General features: G+C 38.6%; 1 protein-coding gene and 1 non-coding gene across 23 annotated transcripts in view; both read left to right on the top strand.

The window, feature by feature from the left end:
* EIF4G3 (eukaryotic translation initiation factor 4 gamma 3) overlaps window positions 1-24,900 on the top strand; it is a 379,583-nt gene that overhangs the window by 320,874 nt on the left and 33,809 nt on the right. For all 22 annotated transcript variants that reach the window (XM_037730567.1, XM_037730571.1, XM_037730564.1 and 19 more), the window contains 8 exons: window positions 1,811-1,915; window positions 3,823-3,955; window positions 6,426-6,520; window positions 9,239-9,332; window positions 10,905-11,022; window positions 13,121-13,341; window positions 15,426-15,541; window positions 23,184-23,356. In XM_037730567.1, the coding sequence (XP_037586495.1) occupies window positions 1,811-1,915; window positions 3,823-3,955; window positions 6,426-6,520; window positions 9,239-9,332; window positions 10,905-11,022; window positions 13,121-13,341; window positions 15,426-15,541; window positions 23,184-23,356 (1,055 nt within the window). The remainder of the gene's footprint in view (window positions 1-1,810; window positions 1,916-3,822; window positions 3,956-6,425; window positions 6,521-9,238; window positions 9,333-10,904; window positions 11,023-13,120; window positions 13,342-15,425; window positions 15,542-23,183; window positions 23,357-24,900) is intronic.
* On the top strand, window positions 23,734-23,897 carry LOC119468068. The gene has a single exon (XR_005196693.1). It is a non-coding gene; the product is annotated as a U1 spliceosomal RNA (small nuclear RNA).

Genomic DNA, 24,900 nt, shown 5'->3' with positions numbered 1-24,900 from the left:
CCATTGTATTCCTTACATTTCCATTAAAGTCAGAGGTGAGGAATGTCCCAAATTATGTAAAAGCCACTCTGTAGATTCTTCAGATTATTTGTCCTATATTCTTTTTTCTTCTTCTGTAATCATTTTGCAATTTGGGAACAAATATGAAAAGAAAAAGTACCATGGCCTAAGGGTGATGCAGAAATGAAGACTCAGTAGCTTCTAAAGTTTGTACTCTAAGTGATAATATAGCTATCTAATCATAATATAAGAAATCATTAAAAATACTATAATAATGTGTGCTGTTTAAATAAGGGGTATAGAAATTAGAAATGCTTCAAAGAAATAATGTCAGAAACACTCCGTAACATCTAATTTACCTAGGATTATGTTTAGCTGTGACAGAAAACCCAGTGGTTTATACAAGATTGAGGTTTGTTTTTTATTTATGTAAACTAAGTTCAGAGGTAAATCCTTTCAGCTTAACATTCCATGACTCCTCAAGTATAACCCATGTCCTAATTATTCTCACCAGAGAAGGTAGGTAAAGGGGCAGATGACAGCCACCTTTCTCTCTTTCTCTCTTTTTCTCTTTCTCTCTCTCTGTTTTGTTTTTTTTCCCCAGTAACAAGGTCTTGCCCTGTCACCTGGATTGGAGCGCAGTAGTGTGATCATAGCTCACTGCAGCCTTAAACTCCTGGGTGCTGTCAACTAAAGAGTTCTATTGAGTGATCCTTCTGCTTTAGCCTCCCAAGTAGCTGGGAATACAGGTGCATTCCTCTGCACCTGGCTAATTTTTTTTTTTTTAACTTTTTGTACAGATGAGGGGTCTTACTTAGTTGCCCAGGCTGGTCTTAAACTCCTGGCTTCAAGCAATCCTCTTGCCTTGGCCTCCCTAATTTCTAGGATTACAGGTATGAGTCACTATGCCTGGCCCCTCGGGTCTCTTTAGGAAGCTATAGAATAACATTTCCATTTATATTATTGACTGTAATTAATCACATGACCAAAGCCAGCTCCCAGGAGCCTAGAAAACGTAGACTTTATTTTAGGTAGTCATATGAATAACGAAAAATTCTACCACGTGGCCAGGCACAGGGACTCACACCTGTAATCCTAGTACTTTGGGTGGCTGAGGCAGAAGGATTGCTTGAGCTTAGCAGTTTGAGGCCAGCCTAGGTAACATAGTGAGATTTATCTTTCCAAAAAATCATACTCACAGAAAAACTGAGCTGGATGTGGTGGCACATGCCTGTGGTCCCAGCTACTTGGGAAGCTGAGGTGGGAGCTTTGCTTAAGCCTGGAAGGTTGAGGCTGCAGTGAGCCATAATTTAGCCACTGCACACCCAACTGGGTGACAGAACAAGACCCTGTCTCAAAGAAATAAACATTCTACCACATTACCTTTTGGCTATAAATTGGTACTCCTAGACCATTTTACAAACTACATGGGCTGGATGCAGTGGCTCATGCCTATAATTCTAGCATTTTGAGAGGCAAAGGCTGGAGGATCACTTGAGCCCAGGAGTTCAAGACCGGTCTGTGCAATATGGTGAGGCCTCATCTCTACAAAAAACTGAAAGGTTAGCCAGGCATGGTGGCACGTGCCTGTAGTCTCAGCTACTCAAGAGTCTGAGGTGAGATTGGTTGAGCCTGAGAGGTCGAAGCTGCAGTGAGCCGTGATCATGCCACTGCACTCCAGCCTGGGCAACAGAGTGAGACTCCATCTCTAAAACAATAAACAGATAACTAACTAAATAAATAACTCTAACACGGTAAAATTACATTTAAGTTTCTCAGCCAGGAGTACTAATGATTTTGTCTCTTGCAGCCACGAATGGACCAGTACTTTAATCAGATGGAGAAAATTGTGAAAGAAAGAAAAACGTCATCTAGGATTCGGTTCATGCTTCAAGATGTAATAGACCTAAGGCTGGTGAGTGGGGAAAAAAAATAAGCCTATTGTCTCTTTAAAGGATTGGGTTGGAGAAGGATGTCCTTTTGTTTACGTGCGTAGAGACAGTGCTTTTGCTTCAGGACTTTCAGAACTTGAATAGGCAAACTTTCAGTGGGAGAGTTATGACAAAAGACAAAAGGCCTGGTCCGGCGCAGTGGCTCACGCCTGTAATCCCAGCACTCTGGGAGGCCGATGTGGGCGGATCACCTGAGGTGGGGAGTTCAAGACCAGCCTGACCAACATGGTGAAACCCCGTCTTTAAATAAATAAATAAATAAAAGACAAAAGGCCTATTGCCAGTTACATGCTTCTCCTTACTCTGATTATCAAACCATATTGCAATTTTTTTGTTTGTTTTTTTGAGACAGAGTCTCACTCTGTCACCCTGGCTGCAGTGCAGTGGTGCAATGTCGGTTCACTGCAACCTCCGCCTCCTGGGTTCAAGTGATTCTCCTGCCTCAGCCTCCTGAGTAGCTGGGATTACAGGCACATGTCCCCACACCTGGCCAATTTTTCTATTTTTAGTAGAGATGAGGTTTCACCCTGTTGGCCAGGCTGGTCTTGAACTCCTGACCTCAAGTGATCTGCCCGCCTCGTACTCCCAAAGTGCTGGGATTAGTAATCCCATCACTTTGCCACTTGCAATTTTGTAATCAGCCTTTCTGAATTCAAACTTCATTCAGATTCAATTAAATTTAGTCTTTGTAAGCTAAATAATCAGCAAGTCTTATCTCCATAGTAAATACATTTAACTCTCTGATCCTTACATTTTTAATCTCTAAAATGAGAATGTTGCCTACCTTGCAGATTTGTTGTAAAGAGTCAATGGAATAATTATGTAAGGTGCCCAGCTCAGATATTGGTGTTTTCTTCTCTTTCGTTTTTCCTGTTAACCCTCCAATTCTGCTGCTGTTTTTTTGATTTTTTTGTTTGTTTGTTTTTTCTTATTTCATACCAGGTGCAGTTTTTATTACTACCACTTCTTTTCTCTTTTTTAAGTTTCACTCCTACAGGGAATATACTGCAGCAAGCCCTGCACTAGAGAAAGTGAACAAAGCCCTACCTCTTACTTATCCTGCACCTAGGCCAGAGTGCACTGATGATGATTTTTTATATTGCTAAGACTAGATGTGATCTTAGGATCCTTCATATTACCAAAGCCACCTCTAGTTGATCAGAATTTGCATTCTGATTTAAACCTGTTTCCATTCTTGCCTCTAGCTAATGTAAATAAATATAAAAAATTTCTTCACCCATGTTATCAGCCACTTCTATTTATAGCAGATGTTGGGACTATTGCTAGGAAGAGAAGGGAGAAGTATAATTATAAAACGAAAACTTATTTTGTCTTTAGTACAGGGGATAACCAAAGGGCAGAGTGGTATAGAACTTAGTGTAGAATATCAGAACTATGATATTGGAGAAAGAAAAGCATGAGTCATCCTTGATTTAGAACCCCTATGGAGTGTGATATGATCTGAGTAGTGATTCCACAGATTAAGGCAAGGAATCCTCATTATTTTTCATTTTCTCTCCTCCTTTCAAATGTACAAAATGCTGATACAGATACAATCCATTTAGGCTGCAGATTAATGTATGCAGTGCTTTAAAATATAATAAATTTGGGTCAATCTTCGACTTTCTTCTTTGTATCCATTGGCTATTGGAATGTTTAGTATACAGTTGGCTAGATTTGATTGAGAAGATTTTAATTATTTAGCTCTAACCTTAAACTGCTTATAGTGTCATCTATAAGGTACATGAGAAGCTGCCATAATACAGCTTTTGTAGGTATTTTATACTTTTCCAGCAGTAAAAATTACAGATAATTTTTTTTTTTTAATTTTCAGTTATCTGGCAGATAACCTTATATTCTACTTTTATAGTGCAATTGGGTATCTCGAAGAGCAGATCAAGGGCCTAAAACTATTGAACAGATTCACAAAGAAGCTAAAATAGAAGAACAAGAAGAGCAAAGGAAGGTCCAGCAGCTCATGACCAAAGAGAAGAGAAGACCAGGTGAGGCTGGAGTCCACTAGAGTTTAGAGAACTTGGAATTTTCAGGAATATATATTTAAGAATTACCTATTTAGGTATAAAATGAGATCAGAAAGAACAGCCCAAAGAAAAGAGTGGTGATTGTTAGGTGAAGCAGTTTCACCTGAACAGTAAAGTCATTGAGTAAAAGTAGGGAATATAGGAACAAAGCATGATTTCTTTTACTACTTAAAAGCCAGTAAGCCATAAGACTTTATTGAGCATCTTTTATATCCTCAGAATTGGTGAGACAGAAAAAAAAGTGGAAAATGTAGTTATTTTCCTCTCAAAGTGTACAGTTTATCTGGTAAGGTAAAACTTTTGACAAGCAGAGAAGGAACATTTGTTAAGCAAATGGAAGATATTATCAATTAGGAAATAAATTCTCCATTAAGTTTTAAAATTTAGAGTAAAAGAAGAGAGTCAGAAAGCTGAAAGAAAACTTTTATTTAAGAAAGGGGCACTTTGGCAGGCTGAGCGCTATGGCTCACATCAATAATCCCAGCACTTTGGGAGGCTGAGGTGGGCGGATCACACGAGATCAGGAGTTTGAAACCATCCTGACCAACATGGTGAAACCCTATCTCTACTAAAAAATTAGCTTGGTATAGTGGGGTGTGCCTGAATCCCAGCTACTCAGAAGGCTGAGGCAGGAGAATCACTTGACCTCCAGAGGCTGAGGTTGCAGTGAGCTGAGATCATGCCACTGCATTCCAGCCTGGGGAACAGAGTGAGACTCCCATCTCAAAGTGAAAGATGAAATAGAAGGCATTTTAAACCCAAGACAATAGGCTATTGACTAACTTTAGGAACATTGGAAAAGAAAACCTTTTTCATAGGGAAATGATAATTTTCTGGCAGATAGTAAACACTCAGTATCCATTAGCTATTGTTACAGACACAGTAGAGCTCATAGTGAATTGTTAGGAGGGATGAATTCTGTGGAGAAGAAAGTTTACTTTTAAGTTTCATGAGACACCACACTTACTCTCCTTGCTCTAGTACCTAGTGCAGTGCCTTTGAGGTAGTAACTTTTATTTATTTTTGAACCAGGATTGAGAGAGAAAAGGAGAAGATACCAAAGTCTAATTCATGGAAGATATTCACATATGACTAAAGGAAGAAAATAACTCTTGGAAAAGTGACAGATAAGAGCAAGTGGAGAGAAAGAACTAAGATATAAGTGTCATAGAAACAAGGAAGAAGCAAGAATGTTTATGATCAGTAATATCAGATAGCACAGAGAAAACCAAGAAGTATGTTAGGATCAGAAAAGCTTTGGGATAGACAGTTTGGTGATCTTTCAATTCATTCATTCATTCAGCAAATATTTATTGGTTCATCACTTAGCAAGGCACACAAAGTCTCTTCCATTATGCAGTTTACATCTTATGGTAGAGGGGAGAGAAGAGACAATAAATAAATACTTAAATTAAATATATCATTTTTCAAATAAATTGGTTTTGTAGAAAAACAAGGGAGAAGGGACTAGGGAGTACAAATCTTGGTGAGTAGGGCACAGTTTTCAATAGGAAAATTGGGGGAACCTATTTAAGTTGGTATTGTTTTAGCAAAGACCTGAAGCAAGTGAGGGCATTAAATCATGTGGAAATCTGGGGAAAGAGACTTTTAGGCAAAGGGAGTAGTACAGCTGAATCTAAGAAGGGCCTGAGCGGGAGAGTGGTAGAAGATGGGGACTGAGAGGCAGGCAGCAGGAGCCAGATTATTTAGAGGCTATTTGTAAGGAATCTTCTCCTTTTCTCTGAATGACATAGATGTCAGAAGTGTTTTGAACCAAAAAGTGACAGAATCTGACTTGTACTTTACTAGGATCACACTGGCTGCCATGATGAGCAAAGCTGAAGGTAGAAGCAGGAAGCCCAAAACAGAGGTCTCTACAGTAATCTAGGAAAGGGGTGTTGGTCGCTTAAATAAAACTGCTAATGTTGGTAGTAGATTCTGAATGTATTATACGGGTTGAACTGACAAGATTTACTGACAAATTGGATGTGAAGTGTGAAAGAGGAGTCAGGGTTTTCCACCTGAGCAGCTGAAATGTTGGAGAAGCAGGTTTGGGAAATGATCAAAGGATACTTGTGTCACTTGACCCCATTAAATACAATGTCTTTAGAATAAATAATTTCCATCTGACTTCTCCCAAAGTGTTCTAGTCGTTAATTCTGTGAACACTGGATTTGGCCCTGCCTTCTCTAGCACCAAATATTCATTTGTGTCAGTTGTTTTTTTCTAGGTCAGTAATGTTTCATGGGTGATCCAAAATAACCAGTACTTCTAGCTTATATTTTCCTGCTGTTGGTATTAAAGATATTATCATCAGTGTTTTAACAGCTTCTTTTGTCTTTCTCCTTGGTTTTGAGAAAATATTGCTCACTCTTTCAATGTCAAACAGACTTGAAACAGATGGGAGACTGACACTCTATTCTCCCTGCAGGTGTCCAGAGAGTGGACGAAGGCGGGTGGAACACTGTACAAGGGGCCAAGAACAGTCGGGTACTGGACCCTTCAAAATTCCTAAAAATCACTAAGGTGAGTGTGACATTTGAAATGCAATTTGCACTCTCCTTTGATGGCTTTAATATAAATAAAAAAATAACATGCAATTTACAATAGTTGTAAAACATGAGTTTCAAAAGTACTTATTAATGTAAAACAGCAGTATTACACATCCATGGGGTGATTTTTTTTTTTTTTTTTTTTTTTTTTGAGACAGAGTTTCGCTCTTGTTGACCAGGCAGGAGTACAATGGCGCGATCTCAGCTCACTGCAACCTCCACCTCCTGGGTTCAAGCAATTCTCCTGCCTCAGCTTCCCGAGTAGCTGGGATTACAGGCATGCACCACCACTCCTGGCTAATTTTGTATTTTTAATAAGAGAGAGGGGTTTCTCCATGTTGCTCAGACTGGTCTTGAACTCCTGACCTGAGGTGATCCACCTGCCTCAGCCTCCCAAAGTGCAGGGATTACAGGCGTTGAGCCACCGTGCCCGGCTGGGGTGGTTCTTTTTAATGCAGACACTTTTCTTCAAGTTGATATTTATCAGTGTATTCTATATGCTCATTTCTACGTAAGTGTTTACCAAAGAGGAGAAGACTAGGTTAATTCTTAGGCATAAGATGCTTAATATACGAGAGGTGATAACGAAGATATTACAGAAGTCTGTCAATTGCAAGCTTTAACACAATGTATCCGTAGCTCTGGGGAGAAAAGCAATCTCCTGTTTAAACATAACCATGAAAGATTTGCCTTATCCAAGGCCTAAAGGAAACCACAGAGGGCCTAATAGAAATCGTTCTGTAATAAGGCATTTATAGACTCCACTTTCCTCTCTTTTGATAGTCTGTGGACAGTAAGAGGAAAAAACTTTCTCTAGCAGATATTTTCAGCAGTAAAAGTTGATCACTGTAAGTAGGATGAAGAACTTTGGAGAATGTAGAGAAAGCAGAATTAAATATGTTAAGAGTGGAAACTTCTAAAGTCCAGTGGGTTTTCTAAATCATTTGCAAGTCTAGTTTGATCGTTACTTATACTTTTCATAGTTCTGAAAATCGGCATCCTGCCAGCAAAATACTGAAGCCAATCAAAACTGACGTAAAAACATTACATGAAAGAAGGTAACTGACAAGAAGTATAAAGACTTTTAAGAAAATTGGAATAAGGCTGGGCGCGGTGGCTCAAGCCTGTAATCCCAGCACTTTGGGAGGCCGAGGCGGGTGGATCACGAGGTCAAGAGATCGAGACCATCCTGGTCAACATGGTGAAACCCCGTCTCTACCAAAAATACAAAAAATTAGCTGGGCATGGTGGTGCGTGCCTGTAATCCCAGCGACTCAGGAGGCTGAGGCAGAATTGCCTGAACCCAGGAGGCGGAGGTTGCGGTGAGCCGAGATCGCGCCATTGCACTCCAGCCTGGGTAACAAGAGCGAAACTCCGTCTCAAAAAAAAAAAAAATAAAATAAAATAAAATTGGAATAAAATGGGCCATGTCATTTGCATCTTCACGGTTTTGTCAAAGCTTGCTTCATGATAGAAAATTCTTTCTCTGGATCCCTTGATAATGTCATTAGCTAGGATCCTTTTCTCCAAGATTCTGGTACTTACTTCTAGTTGTTTATATCTCAGAGCAGGAATTCCATTGCTAAATACAATTTGAGTCTTATCCATCACCATTGTCATCTAGAGACAATTTTAACCAAAACTTTATGTTTAAAGAAGTCCTCCAGTATTTTGAAAAATGTGTCAGTATTTAATAACAACATTTGTGTTTTCAAATATTATGCTTTCTGTGCATGGATACTATAAAAACGGTGCTGTTATCAAACCTCCAACATTACTACCTTAAAAATTTTTAAATATGTAAATTGTTAATAAACTTTGTGTATTCAGATAGTTATACATGAATATCCTAGAACAAAACATTAAACATATTTATTGTTAATTGGGAGAGGTTTGTGTGAAAGCATATTTCATAGAATGGCAACATACTATGAGCTGTCAGAACACAGAAATACCTTTTTTTACGAAGAGCTATATTACAGCTTTTATGTTTTATGTATTTTATAGTAATATGCATTACAGTGTAATTTTATTTCACTTGTAGTAGAGCTACATTACAGCTTTTATATTATATGTATTTTGTAATAATATGCATTATAGTGTAATTTTATTTCACTTGTAGTAAAGTTGTGCTTAGAAGATTAAACATGAGATACCAGGCAGCTTAACTTCCTATGCTCCCTGTCTAACATTTCAATCTCTTTCTTCTTCTTCTTTATTGAATACTCACATCCCATCTCCTGTGTCTCATCCCAACATGAAATTTTTGTGTCTGTTGATGTGTTTTCTGACACTCATGGAAAGATACTAATGAATTAATTTGGTAGTATTTGTATTTTTCTCTTTTTAAAATTAATGGGTATTATTGTTCAAGAAGAATGATTAGAAACTGCTTATTACATTTAGCAAATTAATAAACCATCTTAAATAGGAGGACCTGGATGCATTCTCTAGACCAGTACCTTCAAACAATTTTTTATGGAAACTGGAGTCCAAGGAAGTGCTCGAGGGGCCACATGGGTCACAGTTTAATGAGAACAGCTCCGATTTCTGTTTCTATTAAATTTGCATTCCAGACAATTTTTTGTTGCTAAAATTGGTTCTACTTCACTGAAGAAGAAAAAAAAAAGAAAAGAAAAACTATTCTTCTAGAATATTTCCTATAATTGACTTATGGTTCCTTATGTTACAGCCTACAATTGATGAGAAAATTCAGCTGGTACCTAAAGCACAGCTAGGCAGCTGGGGAAAAGGCAGCAGTGGTGGAGCAAAGGCAAGCGAGACTGGTAAGCATGCAGTGTCCCTTCTCAAACATGGCTGTGAGCATTTGCTTCACAGCGAATTCCCATAGTCATTGAATGATGGTTTTAGGGAAAGATGTGTAGACTAATCATGCCTAAAATTTTATTGGTAGCCCTTTCCTTTCAACACAAATCAATCCTTTCTCAGGATCCTTAAATAATTTTAAGTATTTTTTTTTTATTTCAGTTCATTCATTTAGGTTTATTTAATTAAGACATTTATTTATTTATTTATTATTTTTTTTAGACAGGATCCCACTCTGTCACCCAGGCTGAAGTGTAGTGGTATGATCAGGGCTCACCACAGCCTCAACCTCCTAGGTTCAGGCAATCCTCCTGCCTGAGGCTCCTGAGTAGCTGGGACTACAGGCGTACACCATCACACCTGGATGATTTTTTTTTTTTTTTTTAATTTTTTGTAGAAATGGAGTCTCAACTGTGTTGCCTCAGCTAGTCTTGAACTCTTGGGCTCAAGTGATCCACCTTGGCCTCCTGAAGGCTGCAGTTACAGTTGTGAGCCACTAAGACCTTAACTTTTTAGGTTCCCTTTTTGTTGTTGTTCACAAATTTAATATAGTTACAGAAATTACTGGGACCCTAAATTAAAAGGGAAACTCATTATGCTGAGAAAATAATGTTTTTTTTTTTTTTTTTTTTTGCTCTTGTTGCCCAGGGTGGAGTTCAATAGCACAATCTTGGCTCACCGTAACCTCCCCTTCCCGGGTTCAAGCAATTCTCATGCCTCAGCCTCCCGAGTAGCTGGGATTACAGGCATGCACCACCACGCCTCACTAATTTTGTATTTTTAGTAGAAATGGGTTTTCTCCATGCTGGTCAGGCAGGTCTTGAACTCCCTTCCTCAGGTGATCTGCCCACCTCGACCTCCCAAAGTGCTATAATTACAGGCATGAGCCACTGCACCCTTCTGAGAAAAGAATCTTAATATGCAGGAGTATTTACTGTAATTTTAGGGAGTTGTAAAAGAATAACAAAATAATGTTCAAAATCGTTTTCAAAAATCAGATTTTGAGAGATTTGACCTCAGGACCAAAATGTTTGGACCATCACAAACACATCTTACTGGCTGAGGAAGCCCAATGGAAAGAAGAAAAATTTCAATGTTAACCTACTTCCCATATGTCCCTCCACTAAGTAATTTCAACTTTTTTTTCTTTAAATTAAAAAAAATGTCATTATTCAATAAAACCCAACTGAATACTTGTACATGCATGGGATTGTAGCATTTGTGTTAGGTAGCTTTCTTAAAGTTTAGTTGTTTTTGTTTGCCTTCCTCCTAGTTGCCACTCCCATCCCTGTTTACTATTTTTTAAAGGAACTAATGGTTGTAATAAATAACGACGTATAAACTCTCTATTACATGCAAATTCCTTCTAACACTTTGCTTCTCAGAATATGGTAGAGGGACCAGCAGATTGGCATCACCTAAGCTTGTTAGGAATGCCTGGTCTCAGGCCTCACCTAGGGATGCAAATGACTGATGATTTGCATTTTAGTCATGTGGTTTGTATTTTTTTTCTAAATCCTCAACACCTGTAGATGCCTTACGGTCAAGTGCTTCCAGTTTAAACAGATTCTCTGCCCTGCAACCTCCAGCACCTTCAGGGTCCACGCCATCCACGCCTGTAGAGTTTGATTCCCGAAGGACCTTAACCAGGTGAGAAGCCTACTTTTTATATCTACTCAAAGCTGGACTGCTTGCCAGTCTGTGTGGCAAGGTAGGAATAAGGATTTTGATTATAATCCTTACGGATGCATTTCTTTTATTCCTAAAGTTGATTTCCTTCTTTGATCTTCACACACTATAATTTCTAAGATAGGAACATAATTGGGTGGTGGATTTGGGATTGGATGGGAGGAAGGGATTCTTAAGAAAGCTAGGCCCACCCAGACAGCACTGGAGGCATGTCTAGGGGCTCCCCAGGCCAGTGCTCCAGATGCTGTAGAAGCACCTAGCATTCTGAAGCATGGGAATTAAAAGAACATGACAATCCACCCATACATTCATACATTTCTCTGTCACACTCTTGTTCATATTATATTTAAAGTTGTCCTTGAGTTTTTGCTAGTCTCCATATTTCATATCTTTCTACTTTTGCTTTTCTAGGATTGATACAGTCAAGTATTCTGTTGGCTGGTTTACATACAATGAATGGGGACCCTGTGGTGCAGTCACAGAAAATAACATTTTTACATAAGCACTTTCAGAACTGAAGTTTCTTTAAGCTCTAAAACTTTTTTTTTTTTAAATTATTATGTTTTAGAGATAGCACCTTGCTGTGTTAACCCAGGCTGGCATTGAACTCCTGGCCTCAAGTGATCCTCTCATCAGGCTTTTTATTATTGTAGTAATTTGATGAGGTAGATTTTTGTAAACTATGTTACTTACTCCCTTGACTTCTGAAACAGTTTACTTAGCACAGGTCAGCTTTTCTGGATGATTCAGATTGTCATTGAGTATCAGTTGTGGATCTTTGCCTTGCCATAAATTTCCACTAATGATTCTGTGTCCTAAGCAGCTGTATATGTTCTTTCACAGTAGTTAGACCATTCTCCTGCCTGAGTCTCTCCTTTTCCCTTTTAATTTGCTGCTTCCAGTCTTCCATGGGCCAAGAAACTGTTTGTCCAGCTGGTTAGAATCGTCTAAAAGAAGACGAAATAGGGAAATATGGAGAGTCTCTCTTAAAAGGAATAAACTATATGGTATTAGCTAATCCAAGATAGCTTCTACTTGATTCTCAAATATTTTCCATATGTTTGAAATTTCTAAATAAAAAGATATATGGTAATCATAGTATTTCCCTTTCATTTATGTAACTTATACTTTCATCATTATTTTCTTTTTTCCTGAAAAATTTTCAAAACTAAAATAAGAAATTACTAAAATTTGGCCGGGCGCAGTGGCTCACGCCTGTAATCCCAGCACTTTGGGAGGCCGAGGCAGGTGGATCACGAGGTCAAGAGATTGAGACCATCCTGGCCAACATGGTGAAACCCCATCTCTGTTAAAAATACAAAAAATTAGCTGGGTGTGGTGGCTCATGCCTGTAGTCCTAGCTACTGGAGTGGCTGAGGCAGGAGAATCGCTTGAACCCGGGAGGCGGAGGTTGCAGTGAGCTGAGATTGCACCATTGCATTTTAGCCTGGGCAGTAAGAGGGAAACTCCATCTCAAAAAAAACAAAAAACAAAAAAAGAAATTACCAGAATTATCACTGACTTTTTTTTGAGACAGAGTCTCACTGTCGCCCAGGCTAGAGTGCAGTGGCGCAATCTTTACTCTGCAACTTCCTCCTCACAGGTTCAAGCAGTTCTCGTGCTTCAGCTTCCCAAGTAGCTGGGATTACAGGTGCCCACCACCATACCTGGCTAATTTTTGTATTATTAGTAGGGACAGGGTTTCACCTTGTTGCCCAGACTGGTCTTGAATTCCTGACCTCAAGTAATCCACCTGGCTCACCCTCCCAAAGTGCTGGGATTATGAGTGTGAGCCACCATGCCTGGCCACCACTGACATTTTTAAGTATTAATTAGTATCCCTTCAAAGAAAGTTAAAACATCTTAATAAATATTCCCTTTAAAGTACTCTTTTACTTGTTTGTTGAATAATTATACTTTGGAACATAATTGGTGCCTCACACATCTAGTGTTATCTGTGAAAAATTATTCTGCATACTTTCAGAAAGTCTTAGTTTTATTTTATAATTTGGGGTACATGTGCTTGTCTTTTTTAAAAAGTGTTGTTTTGTCTTTTAAGTCGTGGAAGTATGGGCAGAGAGAAGAATGACAAGCCCCTTCCATCTGCAGCAGCTCGGCCAAATACTTTCATGAGAGGTGGCAGCAGTAAAGACCTGCTAGACAATCAGTCTCAAGAAGAACAGCGGAGAGAGATGCTGGAGACCGTGAAGCAGCTCACAGGAGGCGTGGATGTGGAGAGGAACAGCACTGAGGCTGAGCGAAATAAAACAAGGGAGTCAGGTGAGAGACTTGGCTTAAGCAGATGCAGATGCACATTTGGGGTTTAAATTTGGAAGGAAAATAAAAATGAGACTCTGCCTGAGTACATTTTAGAATCAACACATGATAGCAACACGTACCAGCATCTGAAGAGTTAAAGGGCACTTCATAGTTTTGTAACAGTTCTCATTCCCTAGGTCTACCTTTCCTCAACAGTTTATAAATTTTCCCTTTTTTCAATTAAATGTTATGGTGAGGAGGTCCTCCTGCTGTATTTTAAGTAGTCTGAGTTTCTTATAAGTCCCCTTAACATCTCACATTTTACATTGCTGTTAAGAGTGTGTATGCTGTGGAGAGCCCCTCAAATGTGTGAAAATTCTCACATTATTGAACCACTGCAGACAAACCAAAGAGAAGGTATTAGGTTGTCTTTAATTGCCCTCGTCTTCCTTGGTAACCTGTTGTTTTTGTATGTATTTTAGCATGTATGTACTTAAAGGACTTACTGAGATAATGCTCTAAAAATTGCTTCATGTATTTAACCTCTGTTTCAGTTTCCCTGTCTGTTAAATGGGATAAGTTTTACCTACCTTTTCAGAATAGTGTGAAGATTAAATAAGAGGTTGATACATGTAAATACTTAGAACAATATCTGATAAATACAACGTTTTCAAAAAGTATTAGATGTTGTGATGATGATAGCAATGGAAAACTGTTTAAATTGAAGATAATTTTCAGCCTCTTTAAAATATTAATCATGAAGTAATACTGGTTGTTTTTAGTATTTATATAGCCTTCTGATTTGTTTCACTATTTGAATTGTTTTTCTATATAGATTTCAGAGACAAATTGAAATGTCTTCTCCCAATTGGTGTAACTTGAAATAATACAGCTTTAGGGAAATGTGGCTTTTTAAAAAACCTGTGCTATACTTTTTAAATATAACAGGATAGGACATGAAAATATCTTGTGTGTAGTGAATAATGTAGCACAGCTGCCCTATGTGTTTTTATTGTCTGGTTTATTTGTTCATTCACCAGATGCACAGTGAGTGTGCGGCACTTGATTCCTGTTCTCAGCCTTCAGTCTGCTGAGTCAGAAAACCTTTTTTTAGTAATTCCACTAAAGATAAAAACTGAAAAAGGTGCTATGAAGGGAAGGAATTTAGTTCTAAGGAAACACTTAGAACTATCTGGTACCAAGGAATTATGTAGAATTGGGGTAAGGGGAGGTTTCCTTCATCTGCAAGGACCAGTGGGAATGAAACAGGTTTGTAGGCAGGGATGGGTGTGAATCAGAGGGAAAGAGCACTCCAGATGGGATCACTCACTATGAGCAAAGCTGTAGTAGGAGCAGCCATGGTTTGTTCAAGCAACTGCCCAATATCAGTGTGGTTCAAGCTTGGTGGTGAGCAGGGCCCTGACCTGTGTAGGATTGTAGGATTGTGAAGACCTCATGTACTCTTCATCATTGAAGCAATGGGGAGCAATCATAATACAGAAAGGAAGAAAAAAGCTCTAATTAGGAAAGTTTATCATGTTCCTAAATCTTGTTCATTGTTATTGTGAATTACAATGTTACTTAGTGCATATCTATTCTAAAACAAAAGGTTTCTATATTCTGTTTTGTCTATTAAATGTAATCTATTCAGCCAGGTGTAGTGGCACACGACTATAATCCCAGCACTTCGGGAGGCCAAGGTGGGCAGATCATGAGGTCAAGAGATTGAGACCATTCTGGCCAACATGATAAAACACTGTCTCTAAAAAAAATACAAAAAAAAAAAAAAAAAAAAATAGCTGGGCATGGTAGCACGTACCTGTAATCCCAGCTACTTGGGAGGCTGAGGCAGGAGACTCCCTTGAACCTGGGAGGTGGAGGTTTCAGTGAGCCAGATCACACCACTGCACTCCAGCCTGGCGACAGAGCAAGACTCTGTCAAATAAATGAATGAATGAATGAATGAAGTCTATTATATTGTATCTATTAAATGCCTTTACTGTAAAAAAAAAAATACGTAATATTGTCAACCATAATCTCACTATTTTAATAGTAATTTTTAAATGTTTACTTTTTCCTCTTTTTTTAATTGGCCTCACTAATAGCAAAACCAGAAATTTCAACAGTGTCAGCTCCTGACAAGCCTGCATTATCAGAAGAGGAAATGGAGAGGAAGTCCAAATCTATCATTGATGAATTCCTACACATTAATGATTTTAAGGTAAATAAGATTAAAACACAAAGTCCCTTGACAGTATATAATAACTTGGTTCTGGTCTAAATCAGGTGTCATCGTGAACTGATAAGACTTAGATTGAGTAATCCAAGTCCTACGCAATTCAGGTTGCTTAATGCTGATGCATTTATGCCAAATACTGTCTTTTAATTTGATACTATAATTTACAACATAGAGTGGTGGGCAGAGAGAATGAGTACCAATTCATCCCCTCTAAGAGAAAACCAAATTGACTTCAATATTAAGGAACAAAACAACACATTGTCACTATGAAGCATTTCTGGCACCCTGTATATAGCTGTCATGGTCTTTGTTTTTTGAGACAGAGTCTTGCTCTGTTGCTTAGGCTCAAGTGCAGTGGCACGATCTTGGCTCACTGCAATCTCCACCTCCCTGGTTCAAGCAATTCTCCTACCTCAGCCTTCTGATTAGCTGGGACTACAGACACCCATCACCACACCCAGCTAATTTTTGTATTTTTAGTAGTGGCAGGGTTTCACCATTTTGGCCAGGCAGGTCACAAACTCCTGACCTCAAATGATCCACCCACCTTGGCCTCCCAAAGTGCTGGGATTACAGACATGAGCCACCACACCTGGCCTGTCATCATCTTTATATAATAATACTATCGTCATTCTCATTTTAATATTGAAATATGGCCAGCATTACTTTTTCTTTATTTCATAAAACTGAGGCATAAAGAGACAAGCAAGATGCCAGGACAGCCAAGTCAGAGATTTCAAGACAAGGCTTTGAATTTGCCCTTCTTTAACCTTTACCTTCTCTTTGATCTTCATTTTGAGATACTAGTGAATAAGACATACCTGACCTCATGTGGCAGAGACAAACCGTAAACAAATAATTCCACCAGCAGTTACTTAAATTGTAGTTATAATAAGTGCTGGTAGACCTATAGTTCTTAATGGAAATCCATTAATGGGATCTAATTAAGTGATCTGAGGTCAGGAAAGACTAATCCGTTAAAACAGTCTTGTCTGTTAAAATATTTGTCAGCTATATTAACTACTTTTGCTGCTTTGGCACTATATTATTAAAAATTCTTTCAAGATCACTTGTTTTCTTGGCCTGGTGCAGAGGCTCATGCCTGTAATCCCAGCACCTTGGGAGGCTGAGGCAGGAGGATCACTTAAGCTCAGGAGTTCGAGAGCAGCCTGGGCAACATGGCAAAACCCTGTCTCTACAAAAAATACAAAAATTAGCCAGGTGTGGTGGCATGCATCTGTAGTCCCAGCTACTTGGGAGGCTGAGATGGGAGGATCACTTGAATCCCAGGAGGCAGAGGTTGCAGTGAGCTGAAGTTGTCCCCCTGCATTCCAGCCTGGGTGACAGAGTGAGACCTTGTCTCAAGAAAAAATAAGAAAGAAAATATTACTTGCTTTCTTTACAGTATAATCATCATCTGCTTTGTATAACACAAAAATCACTTTGGTTATCTATAGTTGAATCTTCTAAAACCTTCAAGCTTTTGAAATTGTCCAAAATCCAGAAGAAGTAGAAGGAAGTTTTTGATGATGAGTGCGGTGGAGATGAATGCTTTGCAGAAACCATTGGAAATGTACCACAGTAAATGAACATTAACTGGAAATAGCCAAGGAATAAACCTGATGTACTATGATTCGTCAGTTAGCTTCCTGGAAAATTAGGGGTATTATAAGTTGGCAGCATAGACTTTTCCTTGCATGGAAGTAGGGAAATGTGAATGAATTGCAAAAAAAAAATTAGAATGGCCAAGGAAGATGAAATGCCAAGACAGTAAGGAAGAAAACAGTGGAGATTGGCTTCAGACGTAATTTGAAGGATGTACAAAGTCAATGAATGACCCTTTGAAAGGGGAATATATGATCCTGTGATGAACTGGAGGTATAGGGAGAAAAAAAGACCTTAGTAATACCTAAAGAGTGCAGTAAGAGGACTCTTCGGAGAATCATGAGCCCTAGGCCAGGCCTGCAGTACAGAAGGGACACAGTCGTTATGTCTTTAGGATTTCATTGTGCAGTGTGCAAAGCAACTGTGCCTGCAGTATGGTAAAAAGAACCAGGTATTAACTTTGGATGTTTATTGACTCTGTGTCAGGTGCTGTTGCACATACTTGGTATGTATTAGTTTGTATCGTCCTTGTAATGTTCTCCTGAATTGATATTATTATACACATTTTTATAGATAAGGAAACTGAGGTGCAAAGATGTAAAGCAACTTGTTCAAAATCTTTGTGCTAGTAAGTGGCAGATTGAGGATCCAAAGCTAAGCTTCTAGCTTCAGAGGAGAAAATGCTTTATCTCATTGCCTTTAGGGTATCAGTATGTCAGGCTAAATACTTAAAGAGCTGATCTTAAGTTTTTTTTCCAAATATCTTCCTAGCAGGTGCTATTGTTTTTAACAGTAATTCAAATTAATATTTATGGAGGCTTTATTTTGTGCCTGGCACTGTGCCAAGGTGTGTGTGTGTGTGTGTGTGTGTGTGTGTGTGTGTGTGTGTGTGTGTCTGTTTTATACATTTCTCACAGTAATCCTAGGAAGTTAAGCCTGAGAGATTATGTTAAACTCCTAAACTCATACAGTGGTAAGTGTATGAACCAGGTTCAACCTCCATCTGACTTTACCATGTATGTTTTTAGCCTCTATGCTATATATTTATTGAACATCTAAAATGTGCCAGTCACATTTTAGGGGTTATGACTGAGTATACCATATTTGTAGTGAGCAACATAGTCTGCTTCTGTGGAGCTTACATTCCAGTGGGGAGATACAGACAAGTCTGGCCCTAAGATAGGTAGTAAATTAATAAACAATAGCTACCAAAAAAAATTTTTCAGTGCCAAAAACTAAAACTATGTGATGTGATGAAGTGAGAAAAGACAGGAGGTATCATTTCAACTGAAAGCTCAAAGTCAAGAAGTAGCAAACCATGAGAAAATGAGATGAAAGGGCAAGGTTGTGAACTGCTACGACATTATGAATATCATGATATAACTGGAAGCATTACCCTTGAGAACCAGCACAAGACAAGAATGCCTTCTTTCACCACTCCTATTCAACACAGTATTGGAAGTTCTGTCCAGGATAATCAGGCAAGAAAAATAAATAAAGCATATTGATATAGGAAGAGAGGCATAAAGAGACAAGCAATATGCCAGGTCAGACAGCCAAGTCAGAGATTTGAAGACAAGGAAGAGAGGAAGTCAAACTCTCCCTGTTTGCAGATGACATGAACCTATATCTAGAAAACCCCATCATCTCAGCCAAAAGCTTCTTAAGCTGATAAGCAACTTCAGCAAAATCTCAGGATACAAAATTAATGTGTAAAAACACTAGCATTCGTATATACCAACAACAGTCAAGCTGAAAGCCAAATCTGGAATGAACTTCCATTCACAATTACCACAAAAAAAATAAAATACCTAGGAATACAGTTAACAAGGGAAGTGAAGGATCTCTACAAGGAGAACTACAAACCACTATTCAAAGAAATCAGAGATGACACAAACAAATAGAAAAACGTTCCATGCTCATGGATAGGAAGAATCACTATCATGAAAATGGCCATACTGCCCAAAGTAATTTATAGATTCAGTGCTATTCTCATTAAACTACCATTGACGTTCTTCACAGAACTAGAAAAAAACTACTTAAAAATTCATATAGAACCAAAAAAAAGAGCCCAAATAGCCAAGGCAGTTGTAAGCAAAAGAACAAAACTGGAGGTGTCACACTTCCCTACTTCAAATTATATTACAGGGCTACAGTAACCAAAACAGCATGGTGTAGTACAATAACAGACACATAGATCAGTGGAACAGAATAGAGAACCCAGAAATAAGACTACACACCTACAACTATCTGATCTTCAACAAACCTGACAAAAACAAGCAGTGGGGAAAGGATTCCCTTTTTAAGAAATGGTGCTGGGATACCCAGCTAGCCATATGCAGAAAATTGAAACTGGATACTTTCTTTATTACCATATACAAAAATCAACTCAAGATGGATTAAAATGTAAAACTCAAAACTATAAAGAAGAAAACTTACACAATACCATTCAGGACATAGGCACAGGCGAAGATTTCATGATGAAGATGCCAAAAGCAATTGCAACAAACGCAAAAATTGATAAATGGGATCTAATTAAACTACAGAGTTCTGCACACACAAAACTGTCAATCAACAGAATAAACAGACAACTTATAAAATGGGAGAAAATGTTTGCAATCTATGTATCAAAGTCTTCTGTCCAGCATCTATAAGGAACTTAAACAAATTTATAAAAAAGAAACCCCATGAAAAAGTGGACAAAGGACATGAACAGACGGTACTCAAAGGAAGACATACATGTGGCCAACAATCATAAGGAAAAAAAGCTCAACATAACTGATTATTAAAGAAATGTATATCAGAACCACAATGAGATACCATCTAATACCAATCAGAGTGGCTATTATTAAAAAGTCAAAAAATAATAGATGTTGGCGAGGTTGTGGAGAAAAAGGTACACTTTTTTTTGTTGTTGTTAATTTGAGACAGAGTCTAGCTCTGTCACCCAGGCTGGAGTGCAGTGGCACGATCTCAGCTCACTGAAACCTCCGTCTCCTGGATTCAAGCGATTCTCCTGCCTCAACCTCCCCAGTAGTTAGAATTACCAGTGCCTGCCATCATGACCAGCTAATTTTTGTGTTTTTAGTAGAGATGGGGTTTCACTGTGTTGGCCAGGCTTGTCTTGAACTCCTGACCTCAAGTGATCTGCCTGCCTTGGCCTACCAAAGTGCTGGGATTACAAGTGTGAGCCACCATGCCTGGGCTAAAAAAGGCACACTTCTACACTGTTGGGAGTGTAAATGAGTTCAACCATTGTGGAAGACAGTATGGCAATTCCTGAGAGACCTAGAGACAGAAATACCATTTGATTCAGCAATCCCATTACTGGCTGTATACCCAGAGGAATATAAATTGTTCTCTTTATAAGAGAACATATGTTCATTGCAGCACTATTCACAATAGCAAAAATGTGATCAACCTAAATGCCCATCAACGATGGACTGGGTAAAGAAAATGTGGCACATAGACACTATGAAACATTATCCAGCCATAAAAAGGACTGAGATCATGTCCTTTGCAGGGACATGGATGGAGCTAGAGGCCATTATCCTTAGCAAACTAATGCAGAAACAGAAAAGCAAATACCTCAGATTCTCACTTATAAACAGGAGCTAAATGATGAGAACACATGGATAGGTAGAGGGGAACAACACACACCGGGGCCTGCTGGCAGACAGAAGGTGGAAGGAGAGAGAGGATCAGGAAAAATAACTAACGGATACTAGGCTTAGTATTTGGGTGATGAAATAATTTGTACAACAAACCCCCATGACACACATTTACCTATGTGGCAGACCTGCACATTTTGCACATGTACCCTGAACTTAAAAGTTTAAAAACCATGATACAGTTAATTGACCCTTTATGCAAGCACAGTGAATGAATTCTCATTAGAAGACATTTAATCACTAAGGATTGGTTTTTTTTTTATTATTTATTTTTATTTTATTTTATTTTATTTTTTTGAGACAGAGTCTCACTCTGTCACCCAGGCTAGAGTGCAGATGGCTTGATTTCAGCTCACTGCAACCTCCAGCTCCCAGATTGAAGCAATTCTCTTGCCTCAGCCTCCCAAGTGGCTGGGATTACAGGCACGTGCCACCACCACGCCCAGCTAATTTTTGTATTTTTGGTATAGATGAGGTTTCACCTTGTTGGCCAGGCTGGTCTCGAGCTCCTGACCTCAAGCGATCTGCCCACCTTGGCATCCCAAAGTGCAGGGATTATGGGTGTAAGCCACTATGCCCGGCCTGAGGATTTAATATTTGCATTCATTTGCAGGCCCTCTTCAAAAGACATAACAGTGATGTTGATTGGCTTAAAATGAGGTTAAAAACCCCAAAAGGGACCAGGTACTAAGGATGAGTGGTAATTTATTTAACAAACTAAGAATGTGTGTGAGGTGCAGTTGTGGCCAGAAACAAAAGGGAATCAGGTTCATTAAAAGCATATATAAGGAACCATTTTACAGCTGGTCAGGGTGACTCACACCTGTAATCCCAGCATTTTGGGAGGCCGAGGTGGGCAGATCACCTGAGGTCAGGAGTTTGAAACTAGCCTGGCCAACATGGTGAAACCTTATCTCTACTAAAAATACAAAATTAGCAGGGCATGGTGGCACATGCCTGTAATCTCAGCTACCTGGGAGGCTGAGGCAGGAGAATCTCTTGAACCTCTGAAGCAGAGGTTCCTGTGAGCCGAGATTGTGCCATTACACTCCAGCCTGGGTGACAAGAGTGAAACTCTGTCTCAAAAAGAAGAAAGAAACCATTTTATGTGATAATTGTCTTGAATATTTCAAAAATGGCAATGTCATGAAAAGACAAGAAAGGACCATTTTAGATTAAAGGACTCAGCAACAACAAAAAGCTGTATTAGACATTTAGAGACAGCTATGGAAATTTGAATATGTACTATATATCAAATATTTTTATTGACATTATATCAATAGTAAATTGCTTGGACATTTAGAAAGAAACTAACAATTGAATCTAAATCAAAGTTAAGATGGATAATTGTATATTGTATGACTCTTAATTTCTCTGTAGGCTTGAAATTTTGTTAGATAAAAAGTTAATGTTGGGGAGGTATTAAATAAAGGAGCAGGGAGGAAAAAGTGACAGTGGTGAGACACCTAGATGAGCCCCCTCCCTTCTACATCTGGTCATCACCCTTCCTACCTACATCCCCCCCCCTTGGAAGAGCTAATTTGCTTCAAAGGTTGAACCAAAAGATTTTGAATTCCGGGGCACCAGACTAATTTGCACTAGCTGAGAGCAGAGAGGTACACTGCTTTATTGATATTTCAGCAACTCTGGCTGACCATCTTTCACCCTTCAGACCAAAGATACTGACTTGGCTGGATTACTGTATAGTAAACACCAGTTAACAAGCACAAATTAAGAAGCATACCACAAGAATTTACTAAAAGGATTTTAATGCTTAACCTAACCATATCACTTAATTTTAACTTTCATATGAAGGAAGATCTTTTTCATTGAAGATTATACAAATATTAACCTACCCAGGGACAGTAACCTCAGTTCACTCATTAAAGCTTTTGAATTATGACATTGAATTTTTATTTCATAATATACCATTTTTAATTTTTTAAATAAGTGATTATAAAATAAATAAATATTTTGTAGAAAAATACATTTGACTCTGGGCCTTTGATATTTAATACAATGTTAAACTAAATGTGTTAACTTTGTGAAGATGCATTATTTTTTATAATTTTTCATTTATAAAAACAATTCTCTGGTAAAAACAGGAAAACAAAGACAAATTCTAAAAGAGCCATAATGTTCTTTTTTAATATGACTTTTAATATTGCCCATATCAGACTGCAATTTACTGAGTTGTATATTATGTTAAAGAGATAGAAACTTAAAATATGAAAACTCTCTTGTTCATAGAGCTTTCTACTGATTCTTTTATAAGTAAAAGATTTATCTTAACATTCTGGTAACACTATCCAGATTTTGGAGTAAGCCTTTCTTTGCTCTTTGAACAGGAAGCCATGCAGTGTGTGGAAGAGCTGAATGCCCAGGGCCTGCTACATGTTTTTGTGAGAGTGGGAGTGGAGTCCACCCTGGAAAGGAGCCAGATCACCAGGGATCACATGGGCCAACTACTTTATCAGCTGGTACAGTCAGAAAAACTCAGCAAACAGGACTTTTTCAAAGGGTCAGTATCTTCTGCAAGAGTAGTATTCGGTTACTAGGCTCTTGGATACCAGTTAATTTTTGAAGTACTTACCTCTTTAAGTATTTAGTTTTTTCCATAGATAAAAATTGTATCCACTGTAATATGTCAATATGATGCAATTAATATATGGATAATATGCTGGTTGATGTGACTGATGACATTTTGTAGATTGTGCTAGGGCATAAAGGTTATCTTTTGGTTTTCTGTATATTATTGTTTGATCTCTATCATGATGTAAGTAAGGTAGCAGAGACCCCTTAGCCTCAGGGAAACTCTGAGGCCTTTAGCAGCCCATTTACATGTGATCCCCAAATGAATTTTGAGGAAAGAAGCTTTTCTTTATGAGAACAATCCTAATACTTACCTGGCAGGGGAGATACCATGATCACGAAGATGGTTTTCCCAGGGTGAGGCTTATCCATATCTCTCTGGATGTGCTGACCCCTGCGATTTCCCCAAATGTGGGAAACTCGACTGCATGATTTGTGGTAGTGGGGGACTGTGTTCATGCTTTCCCCGGCTTAAAAAAAAAAAAAAACCCTAAAAAATCGTCTTAAATTTAAAAACCTTATTCTTTTAATAAACAATGGTTATTTTGGCCAGGAAGCACTTGTCTGCCCAATCTAGCGTCATGGAAGAGGATATGTAACTAGATGTTCTTAATGATATAGTCTGTTTCAGGTTGGTTTCATTATGATTCTTGTCATTGGATGATTTGATGAGGTCTGCCTGTCATTGGTGGTGAATCCTCATTTCATCAGGTTCTTGTATATTTGTTCTTGATATACCATCATCACAAGTGCATGGATCAGGTTCCTTGTGGTTCAGCCGCAAAGTCTTACCCAGGCATAGGCTGTATAATCAGTGTTTAAAGTGAAAATTGCATTGGTAAAAAGTGTTGTTTTAGGAGCCATGTTGTATCAAATATAAACACAGAATCACACCCAGCACTAACAGATGCCCACTCTCTAAGAGAACAGCAAATAGGATCTCCTAAGCTCTGGACATTCGATTTACATCTGCCATCTCATCTTCAACTGGATGTATGCTTATTGAATCAAGTGGCAGTAAGAATTCTGCACTACTTGTAATTTTCCTCTTTGAATTTTTTTTTGTCAAGCTCATAATCTCATAATTAAATGTACGTATGATGAAATATCACTGTATATTTTTCTTTAATCTTTTCATATATGGCCATTCTTTTAGAATAAGGTAACCATTATATGTCGTTGGCCGGGTGCAGTGGCTCACACCTGTAATCCCAGCACTTTGGGAGGCCGACGTGGGGAGATCACAGGGTCAGAAGACCGAGACCATCCTGGCTAACATGGTGAAACCCCATCTCTACTAAAAATACAAAAAATGGGCCAGGTGAGGCGGCACACACCTGTAATACTAGCTACCTGGGAGGGCAAGGCAGGAGAATTGCTTGAACCCAGGAAGCAGAGGTTGCAGTGAGCCAAGATTGTGCCACTGCACTCCAGCCTAGGCAACAGAGCGAGACTCCATCTCAAAGAAAAAAA

Source organism: Cebus imitator, unplaced genomic scaffold (genome assembly GCF_001604975.1).
Source record: "Cebus imitator isolate Cc_AM_T3 unplaced genomic scaffold, Cebus_imitator-1.0 Scaffold15, whole genome shotgun sequence".
In the NCBI taxonomy this organism is placed as follows: Eukaryota; Metazoa; Chordata; class Mammalia; order Primates; family Cebidae; genus Cebus; species Cebus imitator.
The sequence above is the reverse complement of the archived record's forward strand: the minus strand, read 5'-3'. Positions and strand labels throughout refer to the sequence as shown.